At 33.4% G+C, this 17,298-nt stretch overlaps 1 protein-coding gene and 1 long non-coding RNA gene across 2 annotated transcripts; one reads left to right on the forward strand and one right to left on the reverse strand.

Moving 5' to 3' along the window:
• Window positions 1–949: 949 nt before the first annotated feature.
• LOC118348129 lies at window positions 950–1,457 on the forward strand. The gene is made up of 3 exons (XR_004801280.1): window positions 950–983; window positions 1,271–1,351; window positions 1,443–1,457. It is a non-coding gene; the product is annotated as an uncharacterized LOC118348129 (long non-coding RNA).
• An 11,361-nt stretch (window positions 1,458–12,818) lies between these two features.
• LOC108990187 (F-box/LRR-repeat protein At3g03360-like) lies at window positions 12,819–16,444 on the reverse strand. Its single transcript, XM_018964072.2, has 5 exons — window positions 16,315–16,444; window positions 15,921–16,029; window positions 14,617–15,552; window positions 14,388–14,522; window positions 12,819–13,418 (listed from the first exon to the last, which is right to left on the reverse strand). Exons 2-5 carry the CDS (start codon window positions 16,011–16,013, stop codon window positions 13,062–13,064), a joined length of 1,521 nt encoding a protein of 506 aa, XP_018819617.1. The 5' UTR covers window positions 16,014–16,029; window positions 16,315–16,444; the 3' UTR covers window positions 12,819–13,061.
• Window positions 16,445–17,298: the final 854 nt, after the last annotated feature.

Raw genomic sequence — 17,298 nt, forward strand, 5'->3', positions numbered from 1 at the left:
ATTTCTTAAGTTGCTGATTTTTTAATTTTGATTCATTATGTTAGAACACAATATTTTTTAGGTTTGGGCTATTTAGTTTGAGGTTTGTGTTTGTGGATTTTGTCATTTCTGTATAAATCTTTACTATTGTTTGTTAAATTAAATTTTATATTTCATTTTAGTAATATCTGGTTATTTATATAACCACAACTGCCATGTGTTTAAAAAACAATCAATGAATGAAACATATAAAATTAAACACTTCAGGAAACCCGAAGTATGATCCTCACCTTGATTTGTCATAATATCGATGGTTTTAAAGTCATAATACTGATGGCATTGCCTTTGCTTGTGCTGGACAGCTGGTCTGATTATATTTGATCTATGTTTTTTACATGACAGAGTGCAATGTTAGAATCTGTTCAAGTTTTACATTGAACTGATTATCTGATATTATTGTTAATCATGCTTAATGTTCTCATGTTATCATTGAATATCTGCTAGCTGGATCTTTTATTGGACCTGGAGGATTTAACTTTGTTAGTGAAATGGTCCAAGTATGTTGCTTTTTCCTTTGAAAACTTTTAGTGCCTTTTATCTTTAATTACCTCTAAACTCTTGAATATGATTGTTTGTTTGCTTTAATGTCATACTTCACTGTTTTACCGAAGTAATCCCCTTATATGATAGGTACTTATAAAAAAAAAATGTGCTATGATAGGTAACGAATGATATCGAATGAGTGTAATGATTCGATTGACATATCTGGTTAGAGTATGGTTATCATAATGCTCTGGTTTCTCTGTTGGTCTACACATTTGGGAGATAAAGGGCTCATTATTTGCACTTGTATAATTTGCTTTTTGGATTTGATTGTTTGATTCAAACTATTTTGAACTTTTGACGTTAGGTCTTGCTAAACTGTTTTTTCCCCTGCCCATGTGATGTAGGAAAGATAAGCTTTTATTAGGACAAACTAGAGAGGTTCATAGACTTGAGTAAAGGTACATTTGTTTCTTTGAAATTTTGACATTTGTTGTTAATTTCTCATCTTAAAATGTCATCGTGAATGGTGCTGCAAGTACAAGGGCACTCCTAATCTTACTATGAAGATTTTACTTTATTTTAAGATGAAAGTGACTGGGCTGGGTCATTTAATATGCAGAGCATACTATCATATGCTCAAATTTGATTTTTTTTAGAATCTCATTTTCTAATGACAATATTCTTGTGTTGGCTGTAGTTTATTTTCCTCTTAATTGATTGCATGATTTTGATTTTTTTCTTCCAGCACCACTTCGACCCTCTACTACCTTGAATTATCAGGCTGCAACACGTTTTATTGAGCATTCTTTCCCTGACCTGACCCCAGGTAAATTGTTCTTTTCTAATTTTTATGTTCATGAATCTTTAACCATTTTTAGCTCTTTGCATTGGGGGATTGCTCATTTTTTGTACACCAGAAGCTAAGTATGAGAAATATTAAAGTTCACCTCCATGTTATACTGACATCTGTGTTGGGGTTGGTGCATGTTTCATTTGATTTCCTGTTGTCATGCATGTATTCTTTGATTTATCGGTTCCTTTGATTTTAAATTTCTATCTGACGTTATTTTCATTTCTGGATTACAGTAGGCGATATTGGCATATCTTAAATAGCCACTTACCTTGTATTAAGTTCCTGATCATACACACTTATACCTACTTAGAAATATCTATACAACATGAGATTCATGAAGGCTGTAGATTAAGGACTTCGGTTCTAAGATCATATACCCTTGTTGCTTATAAATAGGATATTGTTGCCAGTAGCTTCCATGAAGTTGCTAAAATTGCAGCCTTGAAGACTGAAGTTTACATTCTGCATCACATAAGATTTCTGTCCATTCCAAGAATTATATATGACTAGTTGGCTCTTACTCACAAAATTAGTAATTGGCATATTACAAGTATGATAATCAACATGAGCTGTTGATTGTGAAGAGGCTGACATTTCAGAAACTATCCTAACATGACTAGTTATATCTTTAATTATCAAAATTATTATTTGAAAATATAAAGGATATGATGCAAAAAGGACATACACAATTACTAATTGTGTATCCCTTCGTTTGACCCTCCATTCTTCTAGTCTTGCTGTTGTAGATTGTAGATAGTTCTTATGGAAAGCAAAAAGGAGTCAGAAATATACAACTAGTTTATTAATTTCCTCAAGCAAATTAAACTGAGTCATATATATATATATATATAGTTTAATCTAAATGGTTGAAAATATGTTTTCCATGATTGTTTACGCGTTAAAAATAATAATAATAATAATAATAATTTGCATTAATCTTTCTACATTAATGACTCGACATATTTAGTAGATCAACTTAAAACCCGCCAAGCCTGCTGCAATATGCCTCTAATTTGCCTTGCTTTTCCACTAAGATGGATAATATATATGAAACATTATTTGTATGGTCGGCATGTACTGCATGCATGGAATTCACACAATATTGTTTGCATTTTAATCCACACAATTTTCAAAAAAATCTTGCTAATTATTATCTCTTACAAAATTTGAATTGATACACTCCAGCTGAAATGAAAAAGATTAAAAAAGGGTCAATTGTTGAGAAGAAACCTAGTTTTGTTAATGTGGTCTGATGATAGTATATATATAGACTATCATATGTCAGATATTGGTGTTTCTGAGATAAAAACTACCTCTTTAGCTTTGTGTAATAGTGCATTTAGAGAATTCCTCTTTTCCCCTCAGGTAGTTGTGCCTTTCCTATCCCCCTCATTTAGTGTTGTTTTTTTAAAGTTATATGGGGTAGAGTTGGAGAGAAAGCTGAGTTGAACACATTTAGAAGCCTGTGAAAAGTCTTCAATTATTTTGTGTTGGCTGTTGGTTCTGCCACGTTTCTTTCTTATTCCACCCCCCCAACAAAAAAAAAAGAAGGAGAGTTGGCTTTGGTAGTTTGCTATTTCCATGTTACTCATTGTTCTGTTTTTGCAGGAATGCATTACTTGGAATCATTGGAAATGGTGGTTTACGTTCATTGTATGCTGGGTGGGGAGCAGTACTCTGCAGGAATGTTCCTCACTCAATAATCAAGGTCAGTCTAGTTTTTGATTGTAGACACAGGTCTACAATATTAGGATGACATTTTTTGAGAGAGAATTGTCATTTAAAATATTAGGATGACATATCCATGAGCTTATTTGATTTATTCTGCTGCTTGTCCCTTGAACTGGTCTCTCCTTCTCATGATTATTACCTTAATATGCTTAGTATAGTCTTAGTATAGTTACTATAGATCTTTGGATCTTTTGTGTAAAAAGAATATTAGGGCAATCCATAGTGTAAGGTAAAATTGTGAAGCCTGCAAAACTTGGATGTGTATAATATTTTCTCTATACTGTTTTGTGCATTTTTTTTTTAATTTTCTGAAACATATTTTCCGGCGATTTTTACTCGCCGGAAATAGTTTTTTATAGCATAAATATTTTTGTGGCGACATAAAATCGCCACAAATAGTTTTTTGCGGCGAAAATTACACGCTGCAGAATACTCCATAGCGGCGATTATTTCAAATCGCTTGGGAAAATAATAATTTATTGCGGCGATTTATTAAGTTTTTGTGACGATAAATATCGCCGGAAATAGTAGTTCTCAGCGATTTCAAAGGTAAACCGGAGGGCTATTTCTGTCCATTTTTTTAACATTTCCGGCAGACGAAAGTCGCTGGAAATACTAGTCTTTGTGACGATTTTTTCCTATCGCTGCAATTGATCAAAAATGGCTTTAGGATAGTGGCGAACCTGCAGCGATTTATAAATCGCCGCAATTGATCAAATGCAGCGATTTCTAAAGGTATTTGTGACGATTTTGACCGCTGGAAAAGGTCAGATTTCTTGTAGTGATATTCATGTTGTGGTTAAGAGGAAGGTTCATGATAGTGGTAATGCAATGTGGTTTTTCATTGGCATATATGTGAATCCAGAAGTTGCTAAAAGAGGTGAGACTTGGGCCTTGATTAGATCCCTTCGAGTGGGTTTTGGACAACCTTGGCTATTAGTAGGAGACTCTAATGAGATCGTTCATCATGGAGAGAAGAGAGGGGGTAGGTTTAGAGAAGCCAAACTTATGAAGGATTTCAGATCAGTTCTTTAGGACTGTGAACTTGTTGACTTGGGTTTTAAAGGGCCTCAGTTCACATGGTGGGATGGAAGGGAGAACTCCCATAGCATCTCAGAGAGATTGAATCGATTCTTATCAAATGTGGAATGGAGAGATTTTTCCCCTTTGTTGTCTGTGGAACATATTTTTGTTGCTTACTCAGATCATTTAGCCATTTCTATGAAGCAACAAGTTGTTAGCCCTTATCAGTCCAGTCAAAAAATCTTTAGATTTGAGGCAATGTGGACAACTTCTGATGACTGCAAGCAGGTAATTAATAAGGCTTGGAAGGGTGAATCTGGATCTATTGGCTTGAATTTGGTGATGAAGAAGATTAGGACCTGTGGGGAGAAGTTGCAGATTTGGAACAAAAGTTCTTTTGGGAATGTTAGAAGACAAATTGAGAAGGCTCGAAATAGGATGCAAGCTCTCCTTACTTCAGACCCACAATGTTTAAATCCTACTTTGCATAAGGAGGCTAGAGCAAAAATGAACAAATGGCTTGAGAGAGATGAGATAATATTGAGACAGAGGTCCAAGGCTTTATGGCTTAAGGAAGGTGACAAAAATACTAAATTCTTCCATAATAAGGCTTCGCATAGGAGGAAAATGAACTTGATTTCATTTCAAGTATTAAGGATGCAAACAATATATGGCACACGAGAGATGGTAGAGATCCTAAGATTGTAAACTATTTCCAGACTCTTTTTATTGCTTCAAGTCAGCAAGGTAATATGGACTTTCTAGAGGAATTACATAGAAGGATTTCAGGTGATATGAATGTTGAATTGCTTAAAGAATTTAGAGTTGAAGAAGTTATAGAAGCCTTGCAATAGATGGATCCTTCCACAGATCCTAGTCCAGATGGAATGCCCCCCTCTTTTATCAGAAATATTGGGAGGTCGTAGGAAGAGATGTCACTACAGTAGTGCTTCATGCCCTTAATAGAGGGGAGATGGTGAGTGACTTTAACCGTACTTTTATATCTCTGACTCCAAAGAAGTCAAAACCTAAAACTGTGGCTGATTATCGACCTATCAGTTTGTGTGATATAGTTCATAAATTAATTTCAAAATTATTGACAAATCGATTTAAAATTGTGCTATCAAGCATAATTTCTATGACTCAATCAACTTTTGTGCCTGAAAGGTTGACAACTGACAACATTTTAGTGGCCTATGAAGTGGTTTATTTTCTCAAGCAGAAAAGACAAGGCAAGAAGGGTTATATGTCATTGAAGATTGATATGAGCAAAACCTACGACAAAGTGGAATGGTTTTTTTTGGACAGATTAATGGAAAATATGGGTTTTGGCGGCAGGTGGAGGAGTTTGATCATGATGTGTGTTCAGACTGTGTCATTCTCAATGTTGGTGAATGGAGTTCCTAAAGGACCTATCTTTCCATTTAGGGGATTGAGACAAGGGGATCCTCTATCCCCTTATCTCTTCCTCTTATGCATGGAAGACCTCATTTCTTTATTGAAGAAGCTGAAACTAATACAATGGTGGAAGGAATTCAGATTTGTAAAGGATCCCAAAAATTGAACCTTCTTTTTACAAATGATAGTTTGCTTTTTTGTAGGGAAACCTTACAAGCAAACCTGAATATTCAACATATCCTTGGGGATTATGAGAAAGCTTCTAGACAAAAAGTGAACAAAGAAAAGATAGCCATGGTCTTTAGTAAGAATGTGGAGGCAGATCAGCAAGAAAATATTTTGTCCTTTTGGGGGGTGCAACAAGTCCAACAGTATGAAAAATACCTTGGCTTGCCAGCTATGGCGGGTAGGAATAAGAAAAAGGTCTTTCTTGTGATCGAGCATAAAGTTTGGCAGAAATTACAAGGGTGGAAAGAAAAGCTGTTATCATAAGGGGTAAGGAAGTTCTTGTCAAAGCTGTTACCTTGTCAATCTCCACTTTCTCTATGAGTTGCTTTAAATTGCCTGGGAGTTTGTGTGTAGAATTAGAGAACATGATGGCCAAGTTCTGGTGGGGTCAGAAAAAGGAAGAAAACAAGATTAGATAGATGAGTTGGAGCAAAATGTGTGAAGCTAAGGCAAGGGAGGGCTCAGGTTCAAAGATCTTCAAACTTTTAATGTGGCTATTCTTGCCAAACAAGGTTGGTGTATTATGCATGAGAAATTTTTTTTATTGCATCAGATTTATAAAGCTAGATACTTTCATTTATGTGAGTTTAAAGATTCTAAGCTTGGCAATAACTCATCTTTTGCTTGTAGAGGTATTTGGGATGCTAAAGCTTAATTGATAAAAGGTTGCAAATTGAGAGTAGGGAATGGGAAATCCATTAAGATTTGGCCTGATTTTTGGTTGTCTCAACAAGTTTCAATTCCTAAACCTCAATCTATATGTAGAACTCTAGATGTGGAAACTGTTGACAATTTGATTGATGAGGTTACTAATTGGTGGAAGGTGGACTTGTGAGATGCTTGCTGCCTCCCAAGGAAGCTGCTGAGGTATTGAAAATAAATCTGGGCCCTGGAACTCGAGAGGATAAGCTTATTAGGAATTGTGAGAAGAATGGAGTCTTTAGTGTTAAAAGTGCCTAAAAACTTTTTTACTCAATAAGGAATAGCAAGAATGATGGGGAATGTTCTAATGGTCAATCCCATCAATCTCTTTGGAAGAAAATCTGGAAATTACATGTTCCTAATAGAGTAAAGGTGTTTGCTTGGAGGGCTGTTAAGAATGGACTTCCTACTCTACATAATCTAAAGAAAAGAAAGGTGGTTGTAGAAGATGTATGCAAGTTCTGTCAGGATCACTCGGAAGACACTAGCCATGCACTAGTATATTGCTCTCTGATAAGACCCTATTGGAAGCAACTTTTTAGTTATCTATGTTGGGATGGTGAGTAGGAAGACTATTGTTATCTCAGCAAATTTTGAGTTCTAGTTTTTCAGGAGGGTTAGAAAAATTCTTTCTAATGGCTTGGTCTTTTTGGCATAGAAGGAATAAATTCTTATATGAGGGAGTTACTCAAAATCTTGTAGTGTCCTTAGAGTATGCTCTATCTCTTTATAAGGAACATGATGAAGCCCAAAGGATCTCTTCTCAATCTTTGTCTATGAATTTCAAATGGCATCCTCCACCTGCTACTGTGTTAAAGTTGAACATTGATGGAGCCACATTTGCAAATCAATCTAGCTCAAGAATTGGAGTGATTCTAAGAGATTCCCATGGCAAAGTCTTAATGTTAGCAAGTGGTAAAGAGAATGAGGTCTAAGATTCTATGGAAATTGAATCGCTTGCGATCTTAAGGGGTATGCAGCTCTGCTTCCCAATGGGGATTCCTAAATTGATAGTGGAAACAGATTCCTTATTGAGTGTGCAAGCAATACGGAGCCAAGATGAACCTATGTCTATGCAGGATAACCTAATTAGTGCTATTAAGGGATTGATGAAACAAATGCCTAAGGTCTCAATTCAACATGTGAGTCGACTAGCCAATGGAGCTGCATATGGTTTGGCCAAATATGCATGGTTCCTTAGTACTCTTATAATTTGGTGGGATTATGTCCCTGAATCTGTTCCCAAATTGTGGAGTTTGAAACTGTGTAATCTATTTTCTGTTGCATAGTTCTTGTTTTAGCTATGTAATATGATTTCCAGTTAAGCTGATGAATAAAGTGATGTTTTGCTATATATATAAAAAAAAAAATCTTGCAAAGGAATCAGTAAGATTTTGTAAGCCACGAGATTGATTAGTTAATTAATTAATTAGGTTGGTAGACATATACATGATACCTGAACTTATCCTTAACAAAGATGGTTTGGCCAAGTCCCGCATACTCTCTAATTTAAAAAAGTAAAATGATATTTGTAGTCTTAGATCGAGTATGCAAGTCCCACATACCCTATTTAAAAAAAAAAAAATATCTGCAGTCCTATGTTGTGCAATCATCGTCCACTCTCTTTAAATAAAAAGATAAATCTGAGACCCACATAAAAAAATCATTTTTAACAATAGACCCAACTTCTATTCAAAAATATTGCAAGGGGCTTGTACACTCTATGACTGAATCTAGCGTTATTCTTATATATATATATATATATATATATATGCTCAATTTTAGTATATAATATATGTATGGCTGCTGAGTCTCAAAAAAAAAAAATTGAGTAATGTTAGATACAGTCGTGGAGTATGTAAGCGCCACATAATTCTTTTGAAAAAGAATGAGGTCTACAATTAAAAAATTAATTTTTTTATTTTTTATGTAAGTCTCATATTTATTTAATTTTTTCAAAAAGATTATACGGTGCTTACGCCCTCTACGACTATAAATATTATTTAATTGATTTTTCAAAAGAGTTTTGTGCTTTCCCTTCTAACGTCGCGGCCGCGGATTTGTTTGGTGTTAAACGACAACTGGGATTTTACGAAGTGGTGAAATTTTCTTGCTTTATGGTAGCTACTGTGGGACTAGTTTTACGCAACTATTTTCCATTTTTTTCTAGCTTTATATTAACGTCTTAATTTATAAAAATTATTCAAATATAAATAATTTTTAAATTTAAATCTTTGATTTTTTTATCTAATTATTACAACTTTTAAAAACTTTAAAACAAAAATAATATTAAAAAATTAACTTTATAATATTTTTATTCAATTTTTCTATCTTTTACCAAAATCCAATAAAATATTTTATCTTAAAGTGTTGAGAAGTCCCACACGACTTAGAAACAAACTCATCATGGTCTTTATAAGGAGTTACCTCACTCCTCCTATTAGACTTTTTATAGAGAGAAATATGTGTCTCTATATGGTATCCGAGTCAGGTTAACCTATGATTAATGATGAGCTTCTGCGACTTCCCCACGTCAATGGTACTGGAAATACCGGCCCACACGTGAGGGGGCGTGTTGAGAAGTTTCGGACGACTTAGAAACAAACTCATCCTGGTCTTTACAAGGAGTTATCTCATTCCTCCTATTAAGCATTTTATGGCAAAAAATGAATCTCTATACAAACCATTTCACTATTCACTGACAATTTCACTACTATTCATAAGATTTTGAGATATTCCAAATATTCAAATCCTACCTTGTTTGGATTGAGAAATGATTTCATTTATCTCATCATTACAACATTCTCAACTTTTCATACAAAATATAAGAAACAATTCAATTTTTTCAAATATCAAAACAATAATAGTATTAAAAAATAATATTTCATTTAACTTTTAACTTTCATCTCAACTCACTATCCAAAGCGCACCTTAATTTTTACCTCGCTCATAATAAAAGAAGAGTTTTACTACTCATTATTCTCACACGCCACACACCATATTTTTAGTTATTTATTTAATTTTATTCTTCTTAAGCTAATTTAATTTTTCTGCTTATCATCTATATACCACATATTTGATAAGAAAAAAAAGTGTGATGTATGATGTAGAGAGATAATGAGCAAAATCTTTAATAAAAAAATAGACTAATTAGACGAGTAAGCAAAAAAAAGATTAATAATACTTTTACAATTATTTTATAATTTTTTTTTATAATTACGAGGATAGTTATGTATCATTAAAATATCCAAATTAAGAGGATAAAAATTAAATAACTTGTATAAAATATTTTTTAGCACATCTTATTTTTTAAAATAAATAAATTATAATTTCAAAACCTAGTAAAAGCAGAAAGACAATCAAAATTGCATGGAGCCCACGAGACTCCATAATGCTTCATCAGTTGCTTTCAGTCGCAATCTTGTCGTCTACGTAAACATAAAACTTGACCCAAGTATAAATAAATAAATAAATATATCGTACATTGTCGGTGATGTTATATCTGAGTTTTTTTTTTTTTTTTTAACACACGCTTTCCATTGATCAATTTTTCTATAACAGAGACATAAGACATAATATTATTTTTAATTAATATTAATATTATTTTAAAATTTTAAAAAATTGAATTATTTATTAAATTTTATGTGAAAATTTAAAAAAATTATAATGATTAAATGAGATGAGATGAAACACTTTAACTATCCAAATGAGTCCTAATCTATTGTTTTCTGTTCAGTTCATATCATTATAAAATGTTTGGATTCCTTTTAAACAAAACAAGTTTAAAGAAAATGGAACTAAAATGATAAGAAAACTTCTAAATCATGGGCATAGGATTAGAGAACAGGTCCTTGCAACCCAGTTTGTATTCTTTTGACTAATCAGCTGTGAGAAAATGGAAACCTAAGAAAGGAAGGGAGATGGTTGGACAAGAAGCTAGGGCCATGTCCCTATGCTTCTAAGTTCTGGCTGATAATGGGCTTCTAACACTCAAGGCCATGTCCAATGCTCCCAGATTGCAGATTTGCAGTTCACACAATCCACTTTAACGAGAAATAACACTTTCAAATTCATGTGTATAACATTTACATGAATGAATCTTTGAGGAAAATATGGATTTAGATTTTTTTTTTTAATTTAAAATCCTTCCTTTAGATTATATATTAACATTTGGGTTTGAATGTAGATAGTGTGCTCTATATATAACCGGCTTGAGAAAGAAATTCAAAGAAGGAGTACTGTTATTCTAAGGCTTCAAATTTTAGAATTTATCTTATAAATCAGATTACGCGTACGTGATGTAAATGTCTTAGAATAACAGTACTCTAATTCTTTGAATTTACACTAAAGTCCAAAAAATTTGCTGGCTTTTCAAAATCTTGGATTTGAAATTAGTTTGATTTGAAATTCAAAGATAAATTTAAATCTAAATCCAGATTTTTCTATCAAAATGCAACCTTGACTGATTTCATTAAAATCTTAAAAAGAAAAAGAAAAAGAAAAAGAAAATAAAGAGCAGTGAACATAGAAAGGGAATATATTTGACTTGTATTCAATAATTCACCTAATTATAAAGAATTAATAAAAAGTTATAATCTCCATGAAATATTTTTAACTGGTTGTTCCTAACAAAGGAAAGAAAATGGACCATATTGATTTTGTTGTTGGTATATAAAATAAAGGGGGCTGTTTCGTAGGTTTTGTTGATATTACTTTGGTTGCTTGTGGGGGGACGTCCAGAGCATGTTTTGGTTATCCTACGACAAGTTTTTGGTGTATCTTTCACTTTGATAAAAGATAAATGATATTTACAGTCTTGGAGTGTGCAATCTCTACGCATTCCATTTGAAAAAAATGAATAAACTTGAGATCCACGTGAAAAAATTATTGTTATTATTTGATATAAATGAAGAGACCAAAAGGTGAGGAGGTTCAAGTTATCAACTTGTCGCATTTTTTGTTGGGTATTGCGGTTTTATATCTAGTTTTTATATATATCCATCAGGTTTCCACATTTTGTAGAATTGGTGCTCGAGACGAGGCTTGGACATTGGGTTTAAAGGCATGGAACGAAATAGATATGGACCTAAATGCTATGTTGACTTGGTTCTGTTTTTTGGGTTTTGGATTCTATTAGTGCTTCTTTCACAATTAGATGGTTTTGGTTTATGATTACAAGAGTTAAATGTTTAACCAAATTAGTATCCAACATTCTTAGGACTTTTGGATTAATAGTTGGATCTTTAATAATTGGTATCAGAGTAGAGACCACATCACGAGTTTAAATCACGGAGGAAGCGACTTATAGGTTGGATTAAAATGTCTTGGTATTTTGTATGAGTGAAGCCGTCAAGAGGGAAAAGACTACCACTAGGTCAGTGTTGATAGAGTGAGCCGCTGTAGACGTCTGATTCGAAAACATGATGGAATGTTATGATTCTGAGAGTTAAAAGTTTAACCAAATTAACAATCAACAATCTTAGAGCTTTTAGATCAATGACTTGGTCTTTAACAATCAGTAATATGTTATATTGGATATCTTGGTTCTGCGGAGTTGTTTATCAAACAGGTGTGGCCAGAGGAAGTATATCCTCCTTATGCCAATGGCCTGGATTTATAATTTCCAGTGATATTGCTAAATATGTTGTCCCTCGGCCATGGCAGTGGAAACCTAAGGGTTAGTTAAATTATAATTCTATTTTTGTTTTTTAAAATATTTTTTTCTTAGTTTTTATTATTTGTAATTTTATGAAATGGCTTTGTATATAATAGCATTTTAGACACTTGTCCAATCCAGATTAAAAGAAAAAACAGATGATGATGCATATATATATATATAAATATAATATATATATATATATATATATATATATATCCATGATCCTAGATTAGGAGATAGCTCTTCTCCATAAGAGCAATCTTCTTCATTGACTATATCAGGAGGCAAAGTCGACCTGGAACTAATTGAGGAATTACTCCTCCTCATCCTAACAGATTTTGATCCTAATCTACAGGGAAGGTTGCATCTCAAAGAGGCTGCGAACTTTACCTTGGCTGGTTACTTATTAACCTATAAATGAGGGATTTAAATATATTCACATAGGTTCTGTGCAAATTGCTGCTAAACCTTTAACAAGGTTAGGCATCAATGCTTCTGTTCTTTTTTGTTTGAGAGATGGCAGATTCCTCGGTTTTGAGGATAGCATTCTCGGAATGGTCCAGTCTTCTTTATCGGAAGGACCAGTCCATTTTGATTGTTTTCCAAACATTACTTTGTCGTTAACAGACAAACATATTTTGAAATGTTTGATTTTAAACATTTTAACTTCTGGATATCATATGATTGAAGGAAGTAAACTTCTTGCTTTAATTTTCAGGATATATATATATATATAAGAGTAAAACAGAGGATGTTGCATGACAATGGAATAGAGCAAACATGTCCCTATAAGAAAAAGGTAAAACCTTGGCCAAAGCTTTTTGTTTCCAGGCCTTTTTAACAAAACAGTAACAACCAAACCATCACTCTCATAACTCCGGAATGACAAAGATTTGATAGGAAAGTCGCATCCTACCTTTAGGAAAATGCTGGCAAGGAAGATCACAAAAGCACTAAACTAGTAGTAGATGGCACCTCCAAACGCAGAATGCTATAAATCTGCTCTCGTTTGATTTCAGGCTCTCCATAAGGAATAATCGCACGTTCATGACCATCTCCTGTATAGAGTGAAGTTACTCGATCGATGCTCATCTTCTCAAGAACACCAGCGTTTTTGAGCAGATATATAGCAAGGTCAAATTCAAATGGATAACCACTAAAACTGTGTAGTTCCACTTCCTTAAGATGCTGATGTTGACGATATTCATTAAGAGTTACTTTTTTGAGCTTTAGATACTCCGCATGTTCAACTATCTTTCTGCGCTCTACATTTTCATTTTCCTTGCAGGCAAGACCGAGCTACAAAGAACAAAGCAGTGAAGCAAAAATCATTACTTTTTTGCCAAGTAAATAATCATTTGGACCGATATGTCACAATCAGAGAAATATCTCCAAAGCTTAAGTACAGGTTGTTGCACATGTCTTTATTAGAATCAACCACAAATTATTACAATTATCTAACCCGGCCCCTTCTTGCTCTTATACATGAGGAGCAACCAATAATAGCCTGTTATATCATGTTCTGTTTAAAAACCAAGTGAGAGTACATTTTCAAGTTCTGGGGGCTAATGATCACCGATATAATAGACCATAAAGCCACTGGTATTATTGTTCCCCTTTAAAAAAAAGAAATGATATTTGCAGTCATAGAGTGCGCAAGTGCCGTGCACTCATTTTGAAAAAAAGTAAGTAAATATGAGACCTACATGAAAAAATTAATTTTTTAATGGTGGATCCCAATTTTTTCAAAAGGAGTGCAGGGCATTTGCATAACTCATGACTGTATCTAGCGTTACTCTTAAAATATGAGAAATATTCTATCATATAGAAAATATGTCAATGGAGATCTTTATAATGGTTCAAATGGATCTCTAATAGTACCATTTACTATTTCTTTTGGAGTATAGGCCCAAATATGACTTAGGCCTTCCCTTGGGGCACCACAAGTTATGACGATGTGAATTTGAATTTTGGCAGGTAACAGTCAACAAAGAGAGAGTGCATTGCATGCTAAATAAAGGGTCAAAGGGAAGACGAAATTAATAAAGCAATACATAGCATTACACTAACGGAATTAGAGGGAGCTCTATGAAATAAATCCAACAACCAATATGAGTTAAGCATTGATTAGGCTGTGGTTAGGATGAATAACGTGACAAGAAATCAACTTTTAGATTTATATTTTTTGACATCTCTTAGATCCAGTTTAAAATGTGAACTAATTGTAGAAGTTCAATATAAATAAGCTTAGCATATAAGATAACTTACATCAATGTAAAAATGAACCAACGATGGTGCAGCCTCCAAAAATGCAGAGATCATGCCCAGGAGATTTTTTTGCGAGCTTAAATCAGATAGGCTCAATTTCTTGAGTCTAGTAAAGGTGGTAAACTGTATAGGTATCTGAAAGACAATCAAAGGAAAGATTAACTAAAGACATTAAATAGTTAAATTTAAGAATGGCAAGAAATCAAGATTAATTTTCCTGTAGCAATACCCTGATAAACGGAATGGACAGGGATAAACTCTCAACTTGTGGAAAATCTTTTGCAAGAGTGCCAAGGACATATGTCGTATGAGCTGAAGGATCAAAATCCATAGTTAAACATAACCTAAGAGGTTGTGCACTGCCCTTTAAGAAGACCTGTCCAAACATGTCTGTAGTGTATGTAATTGATGTAACATTTTTGGCATCACGAATTTCAACATTTTCTAAAGGAAAACATCGAAATATCATCAAGTCTTTAAGACTGAGAAAACGGCCTCCACCAGAAAACTTCAAACGAGCCGGACAACAACACATAAGCAAACTAAACCGTTCTAGAAATGGACAATTAGCCAAAATGCTATCCACATTCTCTTGATCTAAACTTGTACGTGCCAAATAGATGGATGAAAGTAGGTTCAGACCACTGAAGTTTGTCGGAAGATTCAATCTGCAAGAGTCCAAAGACAATTTCTTTATTTTTGATTGTTTTCCCACTTGAGCAAATAGCCAATGGGGAAATTGATAGAGCTCATCATATGAGTCTAATGAATCATCTTCAAACAGGTTGATATCAAGCTTTTCAACATGCGTATCAATTGCAAATTGAATCCATCGATCGACATCGCAGCTATAATCCCGCAAGGGATACTCGAGCCTAAAGGAATCAACCTTTTCGCCAACATGGAGTTCCAGAATATGATTAACCCAACTCACAAATCTACTCTTTTTCTTCTGTTTCCATTGGGTACACTGCCATTGGAAGTGGTCCCCAAACATGTTTTTTCCATCTAAATCAAGGTTAAAAGAGCTCATCCAAAGGTATCTCCATCTTTTTGAAAGGATTCCTGTAGCTGCCGCCTCCCTCAATGACACTAAGGATATAATTGAAGAAAGAATGCCCTCCGGCAAGCTACTAATCATATCAGCCACCGGGGCACTGTCAATCTATTGTCACACAAAATAAATAATCAAAAGCCCTGTAAATCTCAGCAAATTTGCATACTTATTAAACCAGTCATAATTTCCCATGTTTCAATATATCTATAAATATAACAAGTAAGCAGATGCAGCATGTAAGAATTCAGGAAAACAGAGAAGGAAAAATAATAATAGTAGTATTTCGTATACTTACAACTTTTACTTGCATTTTTATTTATAAGACTCATTTTTGTCAGCTTTGTTTTTAAATTTAAATTTTAAATTTTAAATTTCATAATTTCCACCGTATCAATAACTGTGAGACGTGGTGAAGGAACTTTTTTGTAAGTATTTTTTAAAGTACAAATAGCATTTTTCAAATAATAAATACATACCTCAGGTACGGCAAATCCAGAACGAAGCCGAAGGTCGTCATCCTTGAGGTCATCAGACCGTGTTTCCTCCCATTTTCGCTCGGTACCCATCATGATAATCCACTCCTATCTGGATACAAGCTTCAAGGTTTATTCCAAAAGGCAAAAAGAATAACACGAAGACTATAAAACATTCCAGTTTATAGAAACAGGTCCAAAAGCATCCAACTTTATCACTGAGAAATCCATAATCATGAAACAAGCAAGGAAGGAGAACAATAATATCATGAACAAGGACAGCAAAGCAAATGAAGCATTACCACATACGAAAGCTTCGCAATTTATACTACCTTTTTTTTTAATCATACAATTTTCTTTACAAGAGCAATGAAGAAGAAGGAAAAAGAGGCGATACCAGGACTTCGATTTGGTTTCCTGATACCGATCCCACAAAGGAAAATTACTCAAGAGTGATCTCTGAGGAGTCTCTCCTGAAACTGTCGTTTTGTTCCATCCAAGATGGGTTCTTTCCTTCTTATTTCGGAAACTGAGAGATTGCTCTTTCTCTATATATATAACCAGCCGGATGTTCGCCCGATCCGTACCTGAATATATATTATAATTTATTTTATTTATAATAGAAGTTTAAAATTATTTTTTTATAATTCAGAATTTATCATATTAATGTGATTTTTGGATCGATCTTTGTAATAAACCTTACCAAGAAGGTGGGTAGTTATTGATCTCCATTCTTAGGTTGATGGTGGAACGAGTTTCTAGCTCTTGACCAAAAGAGAAGTTGGAATTATTCAAAAAAGAAGAAAAGTTTTAGAAGAAAAATTTTAAGAATTTTACTACTCATCATCTCCATATACAATACACTATATTTTTTTTTATTTTTTTTAAATTTTATTCTTCTTAAACTTATTGAATTCTTCTACTCATCATCTATATACTACATATTTAGTAGAATAAAAAATAATAAAAAATGTGATATGTAAGAATGATGAATATAATTTTTCAAACTGTAATAGCGAGATAGAGCAACATGTAGAGACTACAATTGTAGTCCACCCGCTGCTGTTAAAAATAATCGATAGGCTGATAATTTTTTAAAGTAGATGATCTAAAATATTTGAAATTATTTGGTGTGATGTTATTTTAATTATCATCATATGGTCAATAAATATCAATTTCATCCTTCTATATGTCCAGTCCATTGGTCTTAATTTAGAGTGAAGTCACTGTATTTTTAAAGGCAAACTTCATTCATACTTGACTTCAATAATCAAAAACAAATTACAGTATTGTGTACAGAGACAAACTAACATATACCAACAATAGACAAATACTTATCAACATCCAAATAATACTATAGTTAAAACAATGTCAGGACAAG

Source organism: Juglans regia, chromosome 4 (genome assembly GCF_001411555.2).
Source record: "Juglans regia cultivar Chandler chromosome 4, Walnut 2.0, whole genome shotgun sequence".
NCBI classification, from domain to species: Eukaryota; Viridiplantae; Streptophyta; class Magnoliopsida; order Fagales; family Juglandaceae; genus Juglans; species Juglans regia.